General features: G+C 36.7%; 2 protein-coding genes across 2 annotated transcripts in view; one reads left to right on the forward strand and one right to left on the reverse strand.

Annotated features, from left to right (window-relative positions):
• Window positions 1-5165: 5165 nt before the first annotated feature.
• LOC116253001 (UDP-galactose/UDP-glucose transporter 5B-like) lies at window positions 5166-16178 on the reverse strand. Its single transcript, XM_050077647.1, has 12 exons — window positions 16011-16178; window positions 14895-15008; window positions 14707-14799; window positions 14554-14619; window positions 11042-11140; window positions 9114-9193; window positions 7753-7865; window positions 6499-6587; window positions 6304-6390; window positions 6151-6219; window positions 5791-6061; window positions 5166-5591 (listed from the first exon to the last, which is right to left on the reverse strand). The coding sequence occupies exons 1-11, from the start codon at window positions 16176-16178 to the stop codon at window positions 5897-5899; spliced, it is 1143 nt and encodes a 380-aa protein (XP_049933604.1). The 3' UTR covers window positions 5166-5591; window positions 5791-5896.
• LOC116253184 (probable calcium-binding protein CML17) overlaps window positions 16082-20221 on the forward strand; it is a 29048-nt gene continuing 24908 nt past the window's right edge. Inside the window, exon 1 of the mRNA XM_050077648.1 lies at window positions 16082-16201. Coding sequence (XP_049933605.1) covers window positions 16199-16201 — 3 coding nt within the window. The 5' untranslated portion in view covers window positions 16082-16198. The remainder of the gene's footprint in view (window positions 16202-20221) is intronic.

Consider the following 20221-nt stretch of genomic DNA (forward strand, 5'->3'; position numbering starts at 1 on the left):
AATTAATATAAAAACAGAAAAGTTAAAACTAAAATTCGGGTATCTAGATTGAACTTTATAAGACAAGAAAATTTAACTCCATTAACTTTTACAATCTTCAAAAATCTAGAATCTGATCTTTGTTCGAATTCTACATAAAAGTGAAAGCTACCATACATATATACACACAGGATATAGGACACGAAATCGTTCAAGCATTGTATGAGCGTGATTAAATATACTTTGCTGCAATGACAATGTTACAACGGAAACATAAAAGATTCGTGAGTTCAAACTTGGACGGAGAAATCCATGAATCTCATATGCTTTGAACCAACAGTGTTTGTAAACAATAGTTAGTGAGGATGTTTCGGATGTAGCGGAAAAGGGAGACAAGTGGTTCGTCTTCCCGCAGAATACAGTAACTCGCTTTTCTCGTGTTTGGTATCGAGAACTGCGCCTGCTCGATCGTCTTCTCCGACTCGTGTATTGTGCGGCATAAGTTATGCGAATTTGCAGGATCGTATCCATTAAATTAATGCAGAAAACGGAAGACGAAGAAGAAGAATGAGAAGAGTTTCTACATGTTTTGAAGTGGTACGGCCATTTTTCTTCACACAATCTCCCCCTCTCTTTTTAAATACTTTTGCAGGACTCTAGAAACTGGGGAGGCATTCCTGTCCGTGTCTGATCTGCTGCAAATATGAAGATTGCTTCCTACCGATGCCTTCTCCTCCTCGTTTTGCTCTGCCTTGCCTTGGTAATGGAGGAGGAGGAGGAGGTGGTGGTGGTGGCGGGGTTCTTGTGTTTCTACGTTTACTGAGATCATGGCCTTCCGCACCAACAGTAACACTTAGTTCGAGAGAGGGAGAAGATGGTGGAGGGTAGGACTCCATGTGCATGTGCAGATGGAGAGGAGGAATTCTGCTTCGAGGCTTGCTGATCAATTTCTTAATGTTCACTCCTCATTCCTGGAATTAAGCATGCCTCAATCTCGAGTGTTTTTATTTTTTTTTTTCTCTTCTTACTAGCGGATCAAAACACGAGGCTCTGACCTTCCTTTTTATATATATATATATATATATATATATATATATATATATATATATATATATATATATATATATATAAATTGGTAGGACCCAAACCATTAGGGGTGTATATATATATATATATATATATATAAACCATTAGGTCAGGGGTATATATATGTAGAGAGAAGAAAGGAAAAAAAAAGATTGATAGGTCCCAAACCATTAGGTCAGAAAAAAAAATCAGGTGGCTTGACAGTGGTAATTAGATCATTTTTCTTGCAATTAATCTTATTGATATGATCTTACAAATGAGTTGATGGAAAACATTAATCAAGTTGATCAATTTTTGAAGTTTAATGATTTTTTATAATAAGAAAAAAAATGAAAAAGGCTCTCTTAACGTCAATATTTTGATAGCAGAATAAAATCAAGGCATGTTTTATATTAAAATAGTTTTTATAAATATATTTGGATGTTTATATTTTGTTCAACTTTTTAATAAAAATTTAAAGGATATGGTTTTTATTCCTGACATATTTCTGATATATATATATATATAAAACTTGTTCATCATGATATACATGTCTTATTCATCATTATATCAAACACATGGATGTTTATACATCCGAATTGGCTAATCCAAGTATTAAATTATTACACAGCATCACTACTTTTATGAAAATGAATAGGAAAGGAACAATATATATATAAGGACAAAGGCAAGGGGCCGACAGGGGCTATGGCCTCTACAATAGCTCTGCACTTATATATATATATATATATATATATATATATATATATATATATATATATATATATATATTAATTACAATTAATCTCACGTTTTGTGAGACATTATGTCTTGTTCCTCGATGGCTGATACAGTAAACATTATGTGGTTATCTGTAAGATTGGACAAAAGTTGTATAGTGTATGATATAAGGTTTGGGATCTGAGCACGTGATGCCCCGCTGGTCTACGTAACTTCATTAATGCCTTTTGCCAACGACAGACATGGCTCCCTTTAAATCATGTGTTTGGTTAGATATGAGTTGGATTAGATGATATTATCTCTAATTGCGGGGACATGCTTTTATGAAACACTGCTGCTAATAATTCTGCAATTATCTCCACTGCTACACTCATTAATCTGCTACCTGCACGTAAATTACATGACATTCGATCCAAATTGAGATCAAGATTGTTGGAGAAACTAGTTATTTTCTCTTACATATCCCGTCCCCAGCCATCGGGGTAACAAGACGATCCATCTATAAAATGGAAAATCGGTAGGTATGTCAATGGATGAGATTCGAATAAGATGTACCATTTTCCATATCGAATTCATCGGATATTCACATATTCAGATTCAATCTTTAAAACGGAAATCAGTAGGGATGTCAATGGATGACATTCGAATCGGATGTACCATTTCTTTCTTCGGATTCAGTAAGATTGAAGAAAAGTTTACGCTACATCTGAATCCAATTTTTTAATTCACAATCAGATTCCAACTTTATTGTGGACATCAGATTTTAAAGACACAACTGAATGTGAACCACATTATGATCTGTTCATAACCAACTTTTAAGTTGTGTGGGTATTAGATATAGGACATTTATTAGAAATGAAATCGGATCAAAAATTTTATTTAAAAATAAATATGAATCCAATGATATGTTATTTCTTAAATCCTAATTCGATCATATCTCTTTCTTAAATCCGAATCCAATCCAACTCCTTAATTGCATCTTAATTTTTTTTTTTCATGTCCAACACTTTTGAAGCCTTTCAATCACATCCAAGCTCTAATTCTTTAGAAGAAAGCATGTCACACAGAATTGCACCTTTGACAATGTAAAACAATACTGCTTGGACCATAACTTTTCTTGATGGTGCATTCATTATCATCAAGTCATGGTAGCATATGCACATTTTATGTGAATAATTTTGGTGCATTATCTTTTTGCCAAATTTATGTGCCTAAGTTCAAGTTTTCAAATAAAAAATGTATTACTTTCTTCCTCTTTTTTTCAAGAGGTAATGAAGTTAGGCCTTCACAATGATGCCCAAATTTCATATATATCTGACTCGGGGCTTTATGGCCCATGTCCTTGAAAAAGGATTGAATTGATTAGGTTTATGTGTATCTCTAATTTGTTATCCTTTTGTCTGGTGGATGGTGTGGTCCCTTTCATTCATATTGATAACAACACAATTGACTAGAAATCAAATAGCAATAGGCTGCCAGGCAAGAGGTTTGTCCTCACACAGTATTTTATTTGAAAGAGTACCAAAGGATCTTGAAAGAGTGGACAACTTTATTAAAGGCATTTCTGTGGGTGCTACTCCTTTGGTATAATGCCCCACTTTGAAAAGTTTAGTTTCACATTGAAGACTGTACGAGATCTTCAAGAACTTATAAAAGAGGTTATTAATTGATTGGTTTTATTGGTTCACAACATTTTCTAGGCTGATACCGAGAGGGTAGTTGGGATCCATTGGATTAGGGGCCCAAGCCTGGTGTGGGAGTGCGTTGGGTCGTTTCAGCAATATTAGAATACAGTTCAACAATAAGAATTGAGGTCCCACATGTGCGTACTTGTGTGCCTTGAAGGCGGTAGATTGTGCCACCCATCTTTGAAAAGTTTATTTCCGTATTGGAAATTGCGATAGATCTTCAATGGTTTATAAAAAGATGTGGTTATGTGGTTGGTTCTCTTGGATCCTAGGCTTTTTCAATCTGCAACCAAAACTACAAAGAAGACAGACTGGGATTTGTTGCACTAGAGACCCAAGCTCAATGTGGGAGTAGGTCAGCATCTAGCCTGCAAATAGTAGCCATTTCATCTAGATGAGAGAGAGAGAGAGAGTATTACTTCTCTAGACCAAACCCTAACATGGAATTCATAGATACTTATCTCAGCCATTCAATGAAACCCTTTGTTGGGACATTTCAAAAACGAAGGAAAGCAAAAGGAAAATGAAAAGAAGAACACTAATTGCACCATTTTTTTGAAAGATGCTCTCCAAAGCATCTAAATGAAGTGGACATGGTTGTGGTGATCACTTCTCCTGAAACCAGTACCCCACCAACTAGCTAAAAACTAAAAAAAATCTGAAAATTGAATCCCATTTGAAGTAGAATAATTTTAAGAGGCATAGCGTAGCTGGACAAGTTAGTGACATAGGAAAAAATGTACATCCCAGGCCCCTAGGCACTATAACCTTGTACTATATGACATGGAGATGAAAGTGTAATTTCCTTGCTAAGCACCGACGTAGCCCTATATCTTCCAGGTAATAGGAAAAAAAATGAGGGGTACAAGGGGGGGTCAGCTCTCGCTTGGGTGGTGAAGTTTTTTCCCACTCACCCAAATATAGGGTGTGAACATTGTTTTTAACAATTAGACATCTGCTATACATAATGGCGATCTATCTCTACACTATTCAAAGGACATAAATCCAATGATGGTGTTCACATCTTTCCAGATATTCTCTGGCTTTGGTGACTGTGTGTGTATGTGTGCATGCACGGCTTCCAATGTGCATGCATGAGCTGAAGAAATTGCTTGAATGGGCGTTGGTCCAGGTGATAGGAGATAACTTCAACTACAAGCCTTTGCACATTTTCATGGCATTCCAGTGGTTCGTCCCCATCATTCAATTTGCAGTTCAATTCAATGGATGTTTTCTTGTGCTTTGCTTCGATTTTAATTTCCAAATTACTTTTATGTGATCAGGTGCATACTTCATCAACTAAGTTCTTTAGGGCAAGCCCATTGCCTGAAATACTTTTTTGGGCAGCCTTTCCCTGAAGAAAATGTTCATAAAAACCATTTCTTTGTTCTTTAGGGCATGTACAGCAGAATATATATATATATATATATACATATACATATAAACACAAAAAAATCAAAGTGAAAGCAACAAGTGACATAAATAAAAACGTTATATTTTAATACCAGTAACACTAAAAGACATTAAAAACTGAGTTAGAAAAAATTAAACCAAATAAAATTAAGTAGTTTATGTCAACTTTCGAGATAAAAAATACCCAAGTGTCCAAATAACCACTTGTCCAAATAGCCATTTGAGCTTGCAAACCAAAGAGGTCCATTTCCAACACTAGATCTAAAAGCAAAATCCATGTCTAACTCAGTTTACCTTCCTTAGCCATATCCCAATTGAACTGAAAAACCGGACAAGCTAGGTGAAGTAGAGGGCAAACCCTAATCAGATTTAAAAATGAAATCTAGTTCAAATTTAGGGAGATCTAAGTGTCGCTCTTGAAGCAGATAACTTGTGAAGTGAGCGCACAATCCAATCAAATACAGAAACAGATTCAGATACGCATAGGGTCAGTTCAGCTATAAGTTTTAGATACCATTTAGGAGAGGGAATAAAACAAAAAGTTAGGTCCGATCTAATTTGTTCTATTTTTTAACATCTGACAACTGCCCACCAGGTTAGGAGATTGAACTTGAGACCTCCAAGCTGAAGGTGTGCAAGAGTTCGATATCCATAGATGATTAAGGGAGCCTCTACCAGATCCCAGCCTCCGAATCAATAGCTGTCCTGTTTCCCAAACCAACAAAAAGATTAGATGCAATCCGCCATAGGCTGTGCACTTGCATTATCTATATTCTGAAATCAACCATAAACTGATTATAATATATATTAAGAATTCACGGATCAAGAGAACCAAGTCAACAAACCAAAAGAGGATAATAGAAAAAACAAAATGAAAATAAAGCTGAGGATGAACAGAAAGTACAAATTGCAATTATGTAAACATTGATGAGAACCATCTCCATTTCCTCAGGCCCGTGACTTGGGAATCAACCATCCTCGGTACTTTCTGACTGCATAAACTGTTGGAGTTATCTTCCCAAAGAAGCATGTTTGTGTCTGTGGTCCTCATTGGACTGTTCAACATCCTCAATGACCATATAATTTGATTTGTCTTGGGCTTGAGTAGACTGCGATGCTTTTTGAGGTCGGCTCTTTAGAAAGCTTTTCGAATATAGAGACCCAAATACGATACCCTGTTTGAGCACAAGTAAGGTTATTGTGCTTCCTATAGTACTGGAAAGGTATTCTATCAATTCCTTGAGAGGGAAAGGATAATACTCACAGCACCAGCCATCTGTTCCCAACTCAAGGGATGTCCAAACCAAACACAAGATAACAAGATGCTCACCAACTGCAGTTTGATAAAAGGAGCACCTCAAAAGACCAGATTTTGAGAATCTACAAATAAGATTCAATTGGACAAAAACTTCCACACCTGTCTTGTCGTCATAATCGTCGCAAATGTTAAAGCCCCAAACGTGCGGATTGTGTAGGAAATGAAGAACTGGCTAAGTGTTGCTACCTACACATTCAGCCATCAGTTAGCTACCAAAGATTAACATGCTACACTAAGCATGAAATTATGCACTTTAAATGCCAGAGACCAACAGATTGGAGGTTTGAATCTTACTGTAGAGAGCAGTATAACATCAAGGAGACAATCTCTGTGACGGTACACAAAATCTACGGCCAGCAGAAGATGGCCTTGCATGATGAGCCCTGAAACGAGCAAGACAATGAAGTCCACAAAATTCATAAGCTAGAGGAACATAGTGCTTTCTCCTGTAACAGCTATGGTTATGCAGACCAAAATGAACTAGTTTAAATTCTAAGCATTAAAACGTGATGCCTTCCTTTGTTCTATAAAGGTGAACAGAAGAACAGAAACCCATGATTCCAGACTCAAATGATAATGACATCTTGCTGTCTACAAGACACTAGGGACTGAAAATAATAATAATCTCTCAATTTGCTTCTGGTCTCTTTCCTTCAATCATTAGTAAGTATGAAGTATCCCTGTCCCCTAGTTCCTTTTCATAGAGATAATCAAACTGCCAAACTCATTGCCCAAAACCTAGAGTTCCATGGGTGAGCAAAGCACATTGAAATTGATTGTCAGTTGACAAGGGAAAACATGCTTGAATTTTACTATCCTCTCACATACATCACTCTTGAGATGCAGTCAGCACCATGTCATTATGTGTTCACAGAAGTCTACCTGCTTCCAAGATTCAGGACTTCATGGACAAGGTTGGCATGGTCAAAATTATGTCATCTCAACCTGGAGGGGAGCATGGAAATAAAATATGTTGTGTTACTCGAATGTATGATATGTGTAACTTTAGGTCAGTGCTTTGATAATGGTTGACAATTTCTGTTTAGTTCACTTGCTGCTACTATAATACACAGTAATTGGAAGCATTGTATTAGGCCATTTTCAGAACTACAACCTACGAAAAGGGTTGACCCTTTCATGCTGCAATAAGAATGCTGAGTCTAGTGTGCCATCTTCCCCTTCATTCTCTCTCTTCTTTTGTTCTGATAAGTTATAAGGTCAAATGTATAAGCAGGGAAATTAGTATAGATTAAATTGATATTTCATCAGTACTTTGGCAATGGTGTATGACATCACTCTAGTTAATGTCTTATGCACCCAAATATCATTCATTTTCTGTCCCCATTTACACCTATTTCTTTCCAGAAAATAAAAGGATCCTTTCTGCAAAACGACCTTGAGAATAAAAGCAATTTCATGCACATGCACATGATAAATAAGATAGAACACCATATCTAAAACTAAAGAAAGAATACAAGATAATAGATAATAAAAACTAGATAGTAATACCATGGAAATGAAAGAAAAGGTATAGCATCAGTGACTCACCACTTAAGCTAAGAATACATGAGCATAATGTAGTATAGAATATTTGGTTGTAAATTTCCATATTATAGCCCTTAAAAAGCTTGTCTTGGAATGTGCTGGTAAATCCATCAAACCTGTGAAAGCATACAACAAAGGCCCCATGTTAAAAAAGTTGGATGGTTTGATTATGTTAAAGATTGGTGGATCAATAAGGCATAAGTTCAGAGTTCAGATTTATTAAAAGATGAAGAAATAAATAATTGAATTTTTATAAACCTTAACAAGTTCTGAGGTACAATTATATAAACAACAGAATTAGAACTGCCCAATACCAATATAGGAGGAAACAGGAACATCAGGATCTGCACACCTAGATAAAGCATGTATGACCAATAATGTGCCCCATCCACATTCCTGAAGGAAGAAATGCATTTCAAGATTGATGACCAGTGTAAGAAAGAAAACCAGTTTCCAACTTTCCAACCCAATAACTCCATGAGCCAATCTCCAATTTCTTCCATTTAGTGGGAAACAACCATTCCGTTGATTATTTTAAATTGTGATTACTCAGTGCACTCTATATGGAAGTGTTCAGTCATCAAAACTAGACCACAAGAGCTTTTCCTGAGTCTTCCGAACTTCTTAACCTAGCACCCTACTTCCATTGGGATGACAAGTCCTATTTATTGGAGGAAAAGAATTACCCCTCACAAAGAGAAAAGGAAGAAAATATATAACCTGTGCTAACCATTTAAAAAATTTGAGCATCAAAATAACTTCAAAACCTTCAACTAGGTCAACTGATACTTCTTCCTAACGCTTATCATTCACCTCATTGAGAATTTGGGATGTGCAGGTATATTTATTTGTTATTTTTTTCACCCTAAGCACTGCCAATAAAATCATCATGCGACTGTCCATCCGATGATAGTTGGAGAAGGCAAATCAAGAAAGGAAAAAAAGGCAAAACCTTTAAACACAAAAATGAGCCTAGGAAGAGGTCTGTGCCCAAGTTTTGCATACATTTAGAAAAGAATTGCATTAACAAAGAAACCTGAGAACATGCACAATCCCTTGATGTCACCAACCAAACAGTCCGAGACCCTGAAATGTGACTGCATTACTTGTTTCAGGCCTTAAGCATCAGCATATCAAGATAATTACTAGAGTTTCAACAGTTTAAACTTTAAACGCTCTTCTTCATTCTCAAAAACTAAACAGCAAAAACACGAAGCAGTAACTTGTTCACAAAACTTCAGTGGCCATATAGTTATTATGATCAAAGAGATATGATTTTTTCAAGTTTCAACATCTTACTGATTTGTTAAGATTGGTCAAACGGAAAACAAGTTTAAATAGACAAACAAGAATACAAAATGTACCCGAGATAGCCCATCATGAGAGTTACACCCCAAACTGTGCTCTCTCTTCCTGAGCTGTATGGATTAATGTCTCCCCCTGCCTGCACCAACAAAAAAAGGTAAGGAGATTTTCTCCATTTTTGCTCCTCCAAACCAATAACTTGACAATTGTTATAACTAATTTGATTTTTCTTTTTCAAATCTTTTCTTATGAACGGCAAATGAACCATCCGATTAGTAACTGACAAGATTTCTTGCCAATAGAAACCTGAGAACATTTGTGACCATAGTTTCAATTACTATCTGGAGATGTTGTAAATTAAAGATCTCCGGGAAACCAATAAACTAAAAAAAGAAGAAGTTGATTAAAATGGCCTAAGCAATTTCCTCATGTTGACTATATGGACATAGAAGTGGAGGATAGTTAGTACAAAAGGCAAATAAGAACAAAAACAACATTAATGCAAAGAATGCACATAACCCAGGAGTGTCCATGCAACCTCCTATGGAAAGACATTCCATGCAAAATTATAGAGAGAACATGGCTGCAATCAAAACCATTCCACGACTAACATAATCCACCAGCCCAGTCTGCAAACTTCTAGTGAAAATGCTGCTGCTTTTGAAGTGATATCCTTGACATTGGACGTAGAAACAATTAGGTCAAATAAACAAATATGCAAACATGAACAAACATGGGAAATGAAACTTAAGCCTTTGTCACAGAATGGAATAGAACTCCACTGGTTCCTCATAAACATTTTGCTAATCTAACAGTCCTGTATAGCAATAAGAAGCCAATTTTATTCAAGTCCACATGCAACAAATGACTCAACTTCACAATGAAATCAGATATGGGAGAAAACTTCTGACCGAACAGCTTGAGCTGTTCATTTGATTGTTCTGGGATTGGGATGAGATGGAGTATATAGAATAAATGGCCAGTCTTAAAACCATAGCCACAAATTTCTTTCTATTGGTGAGATTTTTCTCAGGTATTTTTTGCCAAAATCTTTTTTTTTTTTTTGCAAAAAATCTCTCGAAAGATTTAGAATAAAAAATAAAAAATCAAAATGTTATATAAAAATATAAATGAGAAACTTATAAGAAGACATAAAAAAGTACCCAGTTAAAATGATAAAAATGATAAAGTAATAAGCATTACATTGTATCTAGGAGGTAACATTAAATACCAAAAACAGGAAGAAATAAAAAAATGAGACAAAAGTAGAAAAAAATGAAAACAGAAAATAAAATAAAAAATAAATAAATCGCAACAAATTATTTTTTAATGTTTTTTCAAAATATTGCTATTTTTCTCTTTCTTCATTTTTTCGTTAATATCATGAATTTTCAAAAATATCACACTATCTGTGGCTATGCTTTAAACAAGGGCATTTCAGTTAATCACAAATTCACAATAGCAAGGGGAACTATTTCACACCCATAAGAATCTTTTCCAGAAGTCATCAATAATCACCACTCAACCGAAAAAATGGAATGATGGTTTCAATATAATCACGAATAAGGTCACTTTTTCACAATCACAAGTGATTTGAGCTATAACAGCCGTCTAAAATCATCATCCAAAGAAAACTTTTAGCTAGAAACAGATGTCTGAACCTTAAGGGTGGGTATCGAGCCGGCTGGGCCAGCCCGGTAAAGTCCGGCCCGATCGGGCCTGTCGGGCCGGTCAGCCCGGCCCGATAGCCCGGTTCTCGGCCCGGCCCATTTAAAAATAAAAAATAATTTTTAATTATAAAAATAATTTTTTTAAAATACAAAATATATTTGTTAATAATAAATATATATTATTAAAACAAAAAAATAAAAAAAAATATTTTTTAATCCTAAACGGGCTGAATGGAGCCGGGCCAGCCCGGCGGCCGCCCGGCCCGACGCCCAGGCCTACAGTGAACCTGCAGAAATATGAATTTGCCTATAATTACCGGATACAGAATGAAAAGTGTACATCCAACAGTCACTAACACAGCCAATAGATATTCCTGCATGTTATATCGCTTTTGCATAATGAATGTACCCCAAACCTGCAAGACCAAAGTTAAGATCAGTAAAAGAATGTTACTTTCCTGATAAAAAAGCAAAAAATAAAATTGTCAATAATAATTGCAGAACTTCAAACATACTTATGTGACTGTGATCCATATAGAGCGAAAGCAAGTACAACAGTGTACATGTTTATGAGTCCATGACATAGCCACAAATACCAATAAAATTTTGAAAATACTGTGATTTTATAGAAAAAAAAGAAGGCTTTTTACTGTACTCTTTTGTGTTGTTTAAGACACTAAAGCTACTTTGAACATAATGACAATTTTTCGAAAAAAAATGGTGGAAAATTCACAATTCATAATTTTTTTCTGTTATTATTCATATATTTTTTTATTTAAAAAAATCCACAAAAAAGCAAGAGAAAAACTTCCTGAGAATGATATTTGTGACTGATTTATGAACTACATAAAGAAAATGCACTCCTGATCAGCAAAGCTGATTCTTCAATCGCCAATTAAAGTAAAACCAGTACACATAACGTGCAGATACAGTCAGCAATATTATCATCACATTTTTTTTCCTACAAGAGATTGATGGAACAGATTCAAGAAAGGCAGTCAGCCACGGCTTCATAAGTGGAGCCAAGAAGAGTGTCTTGATAAGTTTCTATCCATATCAACTTTCTGAAGGCATTACGCTCAGATGTCTGTGTCCATTACAGGAGCATGGCAAGCTTTTTCCACCCTATACCTTATGGGCCCAAAACTGACTTTGTTTGATGAGAGGTTGGAGTCTGGTACACAACAACTCAATGGAAATTGTGCCTGAAAGGAATGGATGAATGCTAAGACTAACTTTAGCATTCATGCCTTCACCACTTCCCTTACGTCTGGCACCAGTGAGAGACTAACAGTATGAAATCTAATAGGAACTTACAAAATGCATGTTCAGGGAGAACAGTTTTATTTTTTCTCTCTTCCATGGTTTCAAACTCATTTTTCTCTTTTGCATTATTTTTTGAGTTTTTTCCTTCCATTCTCTAGGTATTCTTCTTCTTCTTCTTCCTTTTTAACCCTTCCAATTCTGCTCTGAAATTAAATAGCCTTTAAACCTCTAATTTCTTTTCACAGGAGTAACTATGCTCCCAGCATCAATACGACAATTACAGATTTCCTATACAAGTGTCAGTCACTTAAAGTGGATTCCACATACGTTTCAAGCAGAATATCAAGTATTTATTCAACATTTGTAATAGGAAATAGATAAACCATTCATCAAATTAGTGTAGAATCAAATAAATAATCATCCCTTCTGTATGAATACAAAAAATGCAAAAGTAAATGTAGGTAAATTGTGTAAGAAAACCACAGTTCCAGTTGTGCTTGTTAAAAAATATCATAATAATCCAATCCAAGGCTCCAGCAATTCAAGAGGCCCTTAACAATGAAAATTTGAATTAGGTTACAGCTTTAAAAGAGCAAGTGGAAATTACTTAAGATTTCATAACTCATTTAAGTTACTTGGCTATCTCATGCATCTTTTTATCTCTTTCTCACCTATGTCACATGGGTGCAGGGTGCGGGTGTGGGATATAAAAGTTTTTTTTTAAAAAAGTGGTGTGGTTGCAGCAAATATATATACATATATATGTATAATATGTTATATTGCTGGTTAACTGTTTAATAGCCTTATTTATCTATATTACATTTAAGTCATTATAAACTTTTTGTATTAGGGTTAGTTTAGTCAAGTGTGCATTTAAAATGGTCAGTTTTGGCCCAGTTCTACTTACCACATTGGACATGCTGTGTCGGAAAAGCACCAGCTTCGACAAGTGTGCAGCAGCTGTTTAGGCAGGCACACCCAAGTGACATAGTGCCAACTTCTTTTAGAGCATTCTAACGGCTGCAAATTACTCACTGAAACTAGGATGGCTATTCCAGATCTATAAAACTCACCAGAAACCCAGATCATTGGCCATCCTATCCATTTGACAGAGGCCCTTCTCATATCTCAGTCTCTTCAGGCTTTAATGCCCATTTCAAAGTAATTTCCAGGTGAGAAAAGAAGAAGCAAGAAAATAAAGCCTAGTGGTTGCTTCCACGGTTCCACCATTCAGCATATCAACAAGCTCTTTAGTGAGGTAGGTATTCATAAGAAATGAAAAATTGTTAAAGGGTCTAAGGATGTACTCAAAATGTGGCATGGGAAAGAAAACAAAAAGCATCAAGTACTCCCTATTCAAACTTCACTGCTACATTCTGCCCCTAACAGAAAGATAAACATGCATTAACAGCATTGCAGCAGTATCCGATGGGAACTTACCTTAATAACTACAATTAGAGACTTGTTGAGAATGCTCACAATGAAAATTCTTGCTATATTCTCTCAAGTTGCATCACAATACAGAAAATCAAGAAACAAAAGGGCAACAAAAACCAACAAAAAAATATTCTTTCGAGGAATAAACTAGAGTGACCTCAGATGAACTTCATAGTTGAAAGTTGAGACTAATGTCATAAGGCGTACTATAACACATATCAGTCGGGCTGACCTACATGCCATACCATAAGTTCATAACATATTGTAAATTCATAATGTACCATAAATGTATTATAAATTTTTTAATTCACAAAAAAGTAAGAAAAATCAAACAATAGAAAAAAGTGAGAAAAAATATCAGGAAAAATCATGAAAAAATGTTCTATATAAAAAATTCATCACATACATAATGTTCATAATTCATAATTCATAAGCCATAATATGTTAACAATATATTAAGAAAATAAAATAAATATTTTCATAAAACAAATAAAAACCTAGGGTAAACTTTTGAAAACAATAGAAATATACAATAAAACATCAAGATATAGTGTACCTTTTTGTAGAAGAAGAAACACAAAAGCCCTCTTTTTCCAAACAAATAGGTTTCCCACAAGCAAATCTCCCTTCAAACCGGCAGTTTCTCTCTCAAATCGATGATTTATTGGAAATTTCTCCCTAAAACGACCAAAAACTCTCTTTCTCTCTCTCAAAGCTCTTATAAATATTAGAAATGAAAGGGGCAAAGGGTTTTATAAAAGAAATAAATCAAAAGGGGCATCATGCCCCCCTTTTCTAAATATTGCACCATATCTTATGATAGGAGTAATTTCAGTTGGATTGTACAATATAGCAGACGTATCATATGATATGAACAATACATCTTTTGCACATGTTGTATCATAGGTATATTATACCTTTATACGATATGTATCACATGACATGCCTCCTTATCATACAATACAGATAACACTGATTGAAGCAACTCAAAATTAATACTAAAATAAAAAAGTGTGAGTGCACAAATAGGTGTCAGCACAATTATGAAATAAAACATGATCAATTAACATCTGATGAATAATAACAAAAAATGACTTCATCCGACACAGTAATAAGGGCTTCTTACCATCACAGGTATCATCTTGGCACATTTTGCTAGGGTTTGAACAGGGAAGCTGACATATTTAAGAGCCTGCCACAATCATTTCATAGTCACCACAACATTAAATTACTAGCTATTAGTTGCTTATAGGAAAACTGCAAAAAGAAGATGTGTCACCTCATATTGGCATGTTGTTGTCAAGATGTTTGATACAGACACAGCACAATACTTATATAGTGGAGCCACAGGATCCAGGGCCTTTTTGTTAACCTGTAAAACAAAGAATTTACTAGCAAAGAAGTAAGGGTTTAATGCTTTATAGGTAGCTGATTGACAAATCCAGGAAGAAATTTGCAATAGCTTACCAGAACAGCACCTGCAGCTGCAGTTGATGTAGTAATACGGTTGCAGAAAACAAGGAAAAGGGAGTACTTGAAGAACTCACGATCTTTACCATATGGAACTCTCATAATCCTTTCCTGCGGAATATTCGCTTGTCAATATGACATGCTATAACCAACCTTGCACTGGGACTAAATAATTTTTCATCACTAATGGGTCCCATGAAAACTGACAAGCTTCTTGAAAGTACAAAAGCAGAGTCACAGCGATCTGGAACACCATTGCTACTAGAATATTGCATACCTTAACTGGACTGAAAGTAGAGAAGACTAATTTAACCAAAACTACCTGCTCCAGTATCTACAAATCCTTTCCTTCTTTGCAAAGTCCTTATATAATTCCACAACAAGTAAACACGGTTCAGCAGGCATTTTACCAACTATTTCACACGTTATTAACATACGATTATTTATATATTCATGATCTTACAGTAAGACTACACTTCCCCCATTAGCAAGAAAACGAAACGAAAAATAAACGGTCTGTTATTTGTGCGTGAGTATTAATAACCACGACCAACCCCAATAAACCATCAAGAAAGAATTACAAACAATCACGCTCGAGGCAACCTAACAAATGTCACGAGATAGACTGAACACAATTATCGTGGCATAAAATCTACAGCGGGAAATGTAGTTTTCCAAGAAAGTTTCCACCTCTAACTACAGTTTACACTTTACAGCTAGGACTTGGGAGGCGCACCGAGCAAAAGGAGATTGACATAAAAATTGGCTTGGACATCCATGCAACTACTGCCCTGCACACATAGCCAGATCTTTTACGTACATAATTTTTTAACAAGAATCATTACATAATTTTTTAACAAGAATCATGCCAATGACGGCAGAAAGGTGTATGAAGCCTTTTCTAGATGCGTCGATGAGAAAAAATGAGAGTTGAATCCATTTTCAGGCATATGATCGAACGCTTGGTTGCTCTTTGAGCGGGTGCCACAGAACTGCACCTTTTTGGCCCTACCAACACCCGACTATGAGTTTCCCTCTCGTTTTTCCCCGGGACTCCCGAGCATCTAAGCAACACAGGAGCAGCATTATCCAGAGAGGTGAATTGGGTAGTACCTGAAGAACCCCATAAATAACCAGCGTGACCATGATCCCTCCCACGGAGATCACCCATTTGAGCAGCGTCCTCTCCGTCTGTAAAGCACAACCGGGACCAGCGTCGATCAAGCCGCGCGGGTGAGAGAGAGGGGAACCAGTGGTGGAAGTCGCGGCTTTTATCGCCATCGACGTCGTCTTGGGTTGTGATGGTCGGCGAGGACGAGGGGCTGAAGGAGGCGTTCGACGTGTTCGATGTGAACGGGGATGGGTTCATCACGGTGGAGGAGCTGGGGTCGGTGCTGAGCTCGATGGGGCTGAAGAGGCGCCCCAGCCGGAGGCAGCTGGCCGAGATGATCGGAACCGTCGACGCCGACGGCGACGGCAAGGTGAGCTTAGCTGAGTTCCAGCGGATTTTGAAGGCAGGTGCTGCTGGCATCTCGCCCCTCGCTTGAAATCAAACGCCTCCGCCTTTTTCTCTTTGTAAATAGTTTAGTTTAGACGAAGCCGCTATTCCACTTTTCCCTACGAGTACAAAGAAAATTTGCTTCTTCGGCTCTTAGTTAATTATTTTTCTTGCAACATATTTGATGCTTTTCATTTTTATAAGGTTTTCTTCCTTAAATGCATGTTACAGGAACTACCAAACTACCTCTACAGATGCACGTATATTGGCCACTTTTAATTGGACCTTTGATATATAAGGGGGACAGTTAAGAGTTGTAGGTCAGGTCCAAAAAGCATTGGATATAGCTCGATTTAAATCACTTTTGATATGGGTTATGCACCTAGCTATGCCGCATAACAGTATAATTTCAATGGCTCAATAGTTTGGAGTAGTGATTTTTGTATAGGGAATAGTAAGTGAGATGTCAAAGGAGCCAAGGCTCTCACCTCCCCTCATTTTGTTTGATGGTATAAGGCGGCTTCGTGACCTGAGTAGGAGATAGTATACCCCATCAATTGGAGAGTCTTGCTCTTCACTGAGGCTAAAACAAACCTCCAACCCGGCCCATTAGCCGGAAAGATATGTGGCCGTGAAAGAGGGATTAAGTGGAACATAATTGACCGGGTGGTAGAGTCGTGGAAACACTTGTTTATTCCATATTTTGGACCTTAGCTCCATGGAGCAATATGCTACTGCTGAAACATGGAACAATTGAAATCTTAGATCAAAACACTATGTATGGATGGTATGAACTGCCTAAACAAGAATTCTGGAACGGCGAACAACTAGAACCTATTACTCACTAAATCAAACAATTTCCACTAATGAAACATGTAAATCCATTGGAAAATCAAAAAAGCACATGTCCGATGAAATGGTTGTTGCTATCTGCTCCAATAACGAATCATTGGTTTAACTGAATAACTCAATCAAATAGATAGACCTTCCTCTTCGTCTTAGGTCGATAGATCTTCTCAATTGGAATATCTCTTACATGGATAATACACATTCCAGTTGACCGAGCCTAATTCTAATTGTTTTGTTCCGAAGCAAACAACAGAGGCCGGTTCGTCCTATTCAGCACGACCAAGAGGCACTGGATTCTCTTTCGGATAGGCCCTCCCTGAAAGGAGAAGGAAGCCTGGAATGCCAACATATCTAATTCACCCGACACGATAGTACCCATTTTGGGAACGTCCAGTGCCAAAGTCACTGAATGGGTAAGTCGTCAATCCCTAACCTAAAACTGACTATGTAATGTACTTTATCTGCTAGGTTACGGGCGGGCATTTTACCAGAAGTTTCTATCGTATCAATCTACCTTGTGTGATTCCTGTTGAAGCATATACTTGGGGGTGGGTGCAGGGTGGACGATTTCAAAACGGGCTCCTCCATTCATTAGATAGAGAAGATCGCTAAGATTTCGTGATCCGCTGCCGAACGCCGAACCTATTCCAACAGCTCGGACTCGGATCGTGGGGAACCTTTACTAATGAGTAATCAGATCAGGGACGGACCCTTTAGCAACAGAGCAGGATAAAAGATCAAAGTAGTGTCTTTTTCCTTCGGAGAAATCCAAATTAGAGAAATCCAAAAAAGCCCCCTTCCCCTTGTTACATATCAAATGTTCCAACCTAACTAAGATATAGAAATCAATATGCAACACTTCTATATCTTCCGAGAATCATACATTTGTAATATGAATCCTTGTTGGATCAAATTATAACGAATCCTTGAAAAGAAATTTGTTTAGAAACATAAAGAAGGAATAAGAATAATAAGATTCTCTTCTCATACATATATTTCCCGAAAAAAGATGGGTAAGTACACTAATTTCTGTTTAGTTTAGATCCAAATTCTTTGCACTCATATTCTAATAACTTAGAATATTATGTTAATATACTTATAATTATAATATATAATTATAATAGATATCTTTTTAACAAAGAGAAGTATCAATTAAATACACCGAGACGCGTACAATCTGATTGTTTCTGTTTTTATCCAAACAGGGAATGGAAAGGAGGAATCAGAAAGAAGAGAATCGGGACGAGAAGCGTCCATTGTCTAATGGATAGGATAGAGGTCTTCTAAACCTTTGGTATAGGTTCAAATCCTATTGGACGTAATTTATTTACATCTATTTTGTTTGGATTGCTATTCCAAGAAACATATTTGAAATGATTCGAATCCGGGTCAAGGGGTGAATATGTCAGATGGAATAATTTCTTAGATGTATTACTATATCCCCAAGGATTGGGGCCACTTTTTACATGTCAGTGGAATCTTTATGCCCAAAACCCCGATTCCAGTAGTCATTTATTCAGTACCTCCCAAGGAGCGGGAATTGCCATTCTAACCCTTCTCGGGGGATTCCATCCGCAAACTCAATGTTTATGGCTGACCGATATTGCCCATCAATTCCATATTCCATATCTTCATACAATAGATAGTACGGTAGAAAGGTTCATATAGTTCTCCCCACTGTACTATCTCATCTATTGGATACATACACCGAGGATTCAATCCAGTCTTCTCCTTCTCGTTTGGGAAAGACAAGAAAATTTCAAGGTAGCAAACATTGTCTAGAATTTCTCTTAGACTTGAACCCATACGAGGAATCCTTCATCAGTGGTTGTGAATGACTGACTTTCTCAATCTTTTCGACCTTGGTTCCGTAGGAGCAAGTCAGAAATATTGAGAAATAGAACCATCTGATTTGATTCGTTCTCAATAGCCATGAGATGATCATCTTAGGGTGATCTTTTTGTCGACGGATGCTCCTATTGCACTCGTAGTCTCTGAAGGATGAGAACCAACTATGTAGCATCTACATCGCTAATTTAAGTATTGTATATGTCATTAGTCTGATCCTTTGTAGGAACTACCAAGTCGATGTCGATTGATAGAGTAATCCTTGATCGTAATTTACAGCACGAGTACTGCGTCCAAGATGAAACTTGTGATTAGTAGTAAAACATCGATTTTCCTAAGGTATTGAGCAGAAGTGTAGTATCAGATCCCAAGGAGAGTAAGCCCTTTTTTCTTATTGAAGAAGGTATTTTTCAAAGATTCTATATGAATTTCTAGACGAATAAAAAAAATAAGGATTCGGGTTGTGATTAATCGTTTGATATTTCAGTACATAGGATCATCCTCTCTTGCAAGGCTATTTAGAAATAGATAGATACCGGAAACAGCGCTTCTTATATCCACTTCTTTTTCGAGAGTATATCTATGCACTTGCTCATGATCATGGTTTAAATAGTTCGATTTTTTATGAACCCACGGAAAATTTAGGTTATGACAATGGCAATATTGCAGTCTAAGTGAATAGTACTCAGAGAAATTAAATGAATAGTATTCATAGAAATTAAATTGATGACTAAGTTCTTATCGGCACACCAGTTATGTCATGTTCCTTAAGGCAAGTTGTGCATGAAAACCGAAGGAAAAGTCTAAGAGAAACCTTTTTCTATGTTGTACGGACCAGTGGTAGAGCTACATATGAGCTAACAGTGTAGGCAATTGATCACACTGCATTATGGATTCCAAATTGATAATATGCTAAAGCCAGGCCCAACCATATGTGGTGCACATCCGAGATTTCATTTGATTAAGAATTGCTTGTGTCTCCTGACCGAACCTTGGCTTCGGTAGAGAGAATCTGTTTTCATTGGAGGTGGGAGTGAGTGGAGCAGCAGAGCGCCTTGTTCTTAGTCCCCTTCTGCTGCTGTCCTGCATCTGTGTTCGGATGCCCGGGAAAGAAGGAGAGGGATGATAG

Source organism: Nymphaea colorata, chromosome 4 (assembly GCF_008831285.2).
Source record: "Nymphaea colorata isolate Beijing-Zhang1983 chromosome 4, ASM883128v2, whole genome shotgun sequence".
Classification (NCBI taxonomy): domain Eukaryota; kingdom Viridiplantae; phylum Streptophyta; class Magnoliopsida; order Nymphaeales; family Nymphaeaceae; genus Nymphaea; species Nymphaea colorata.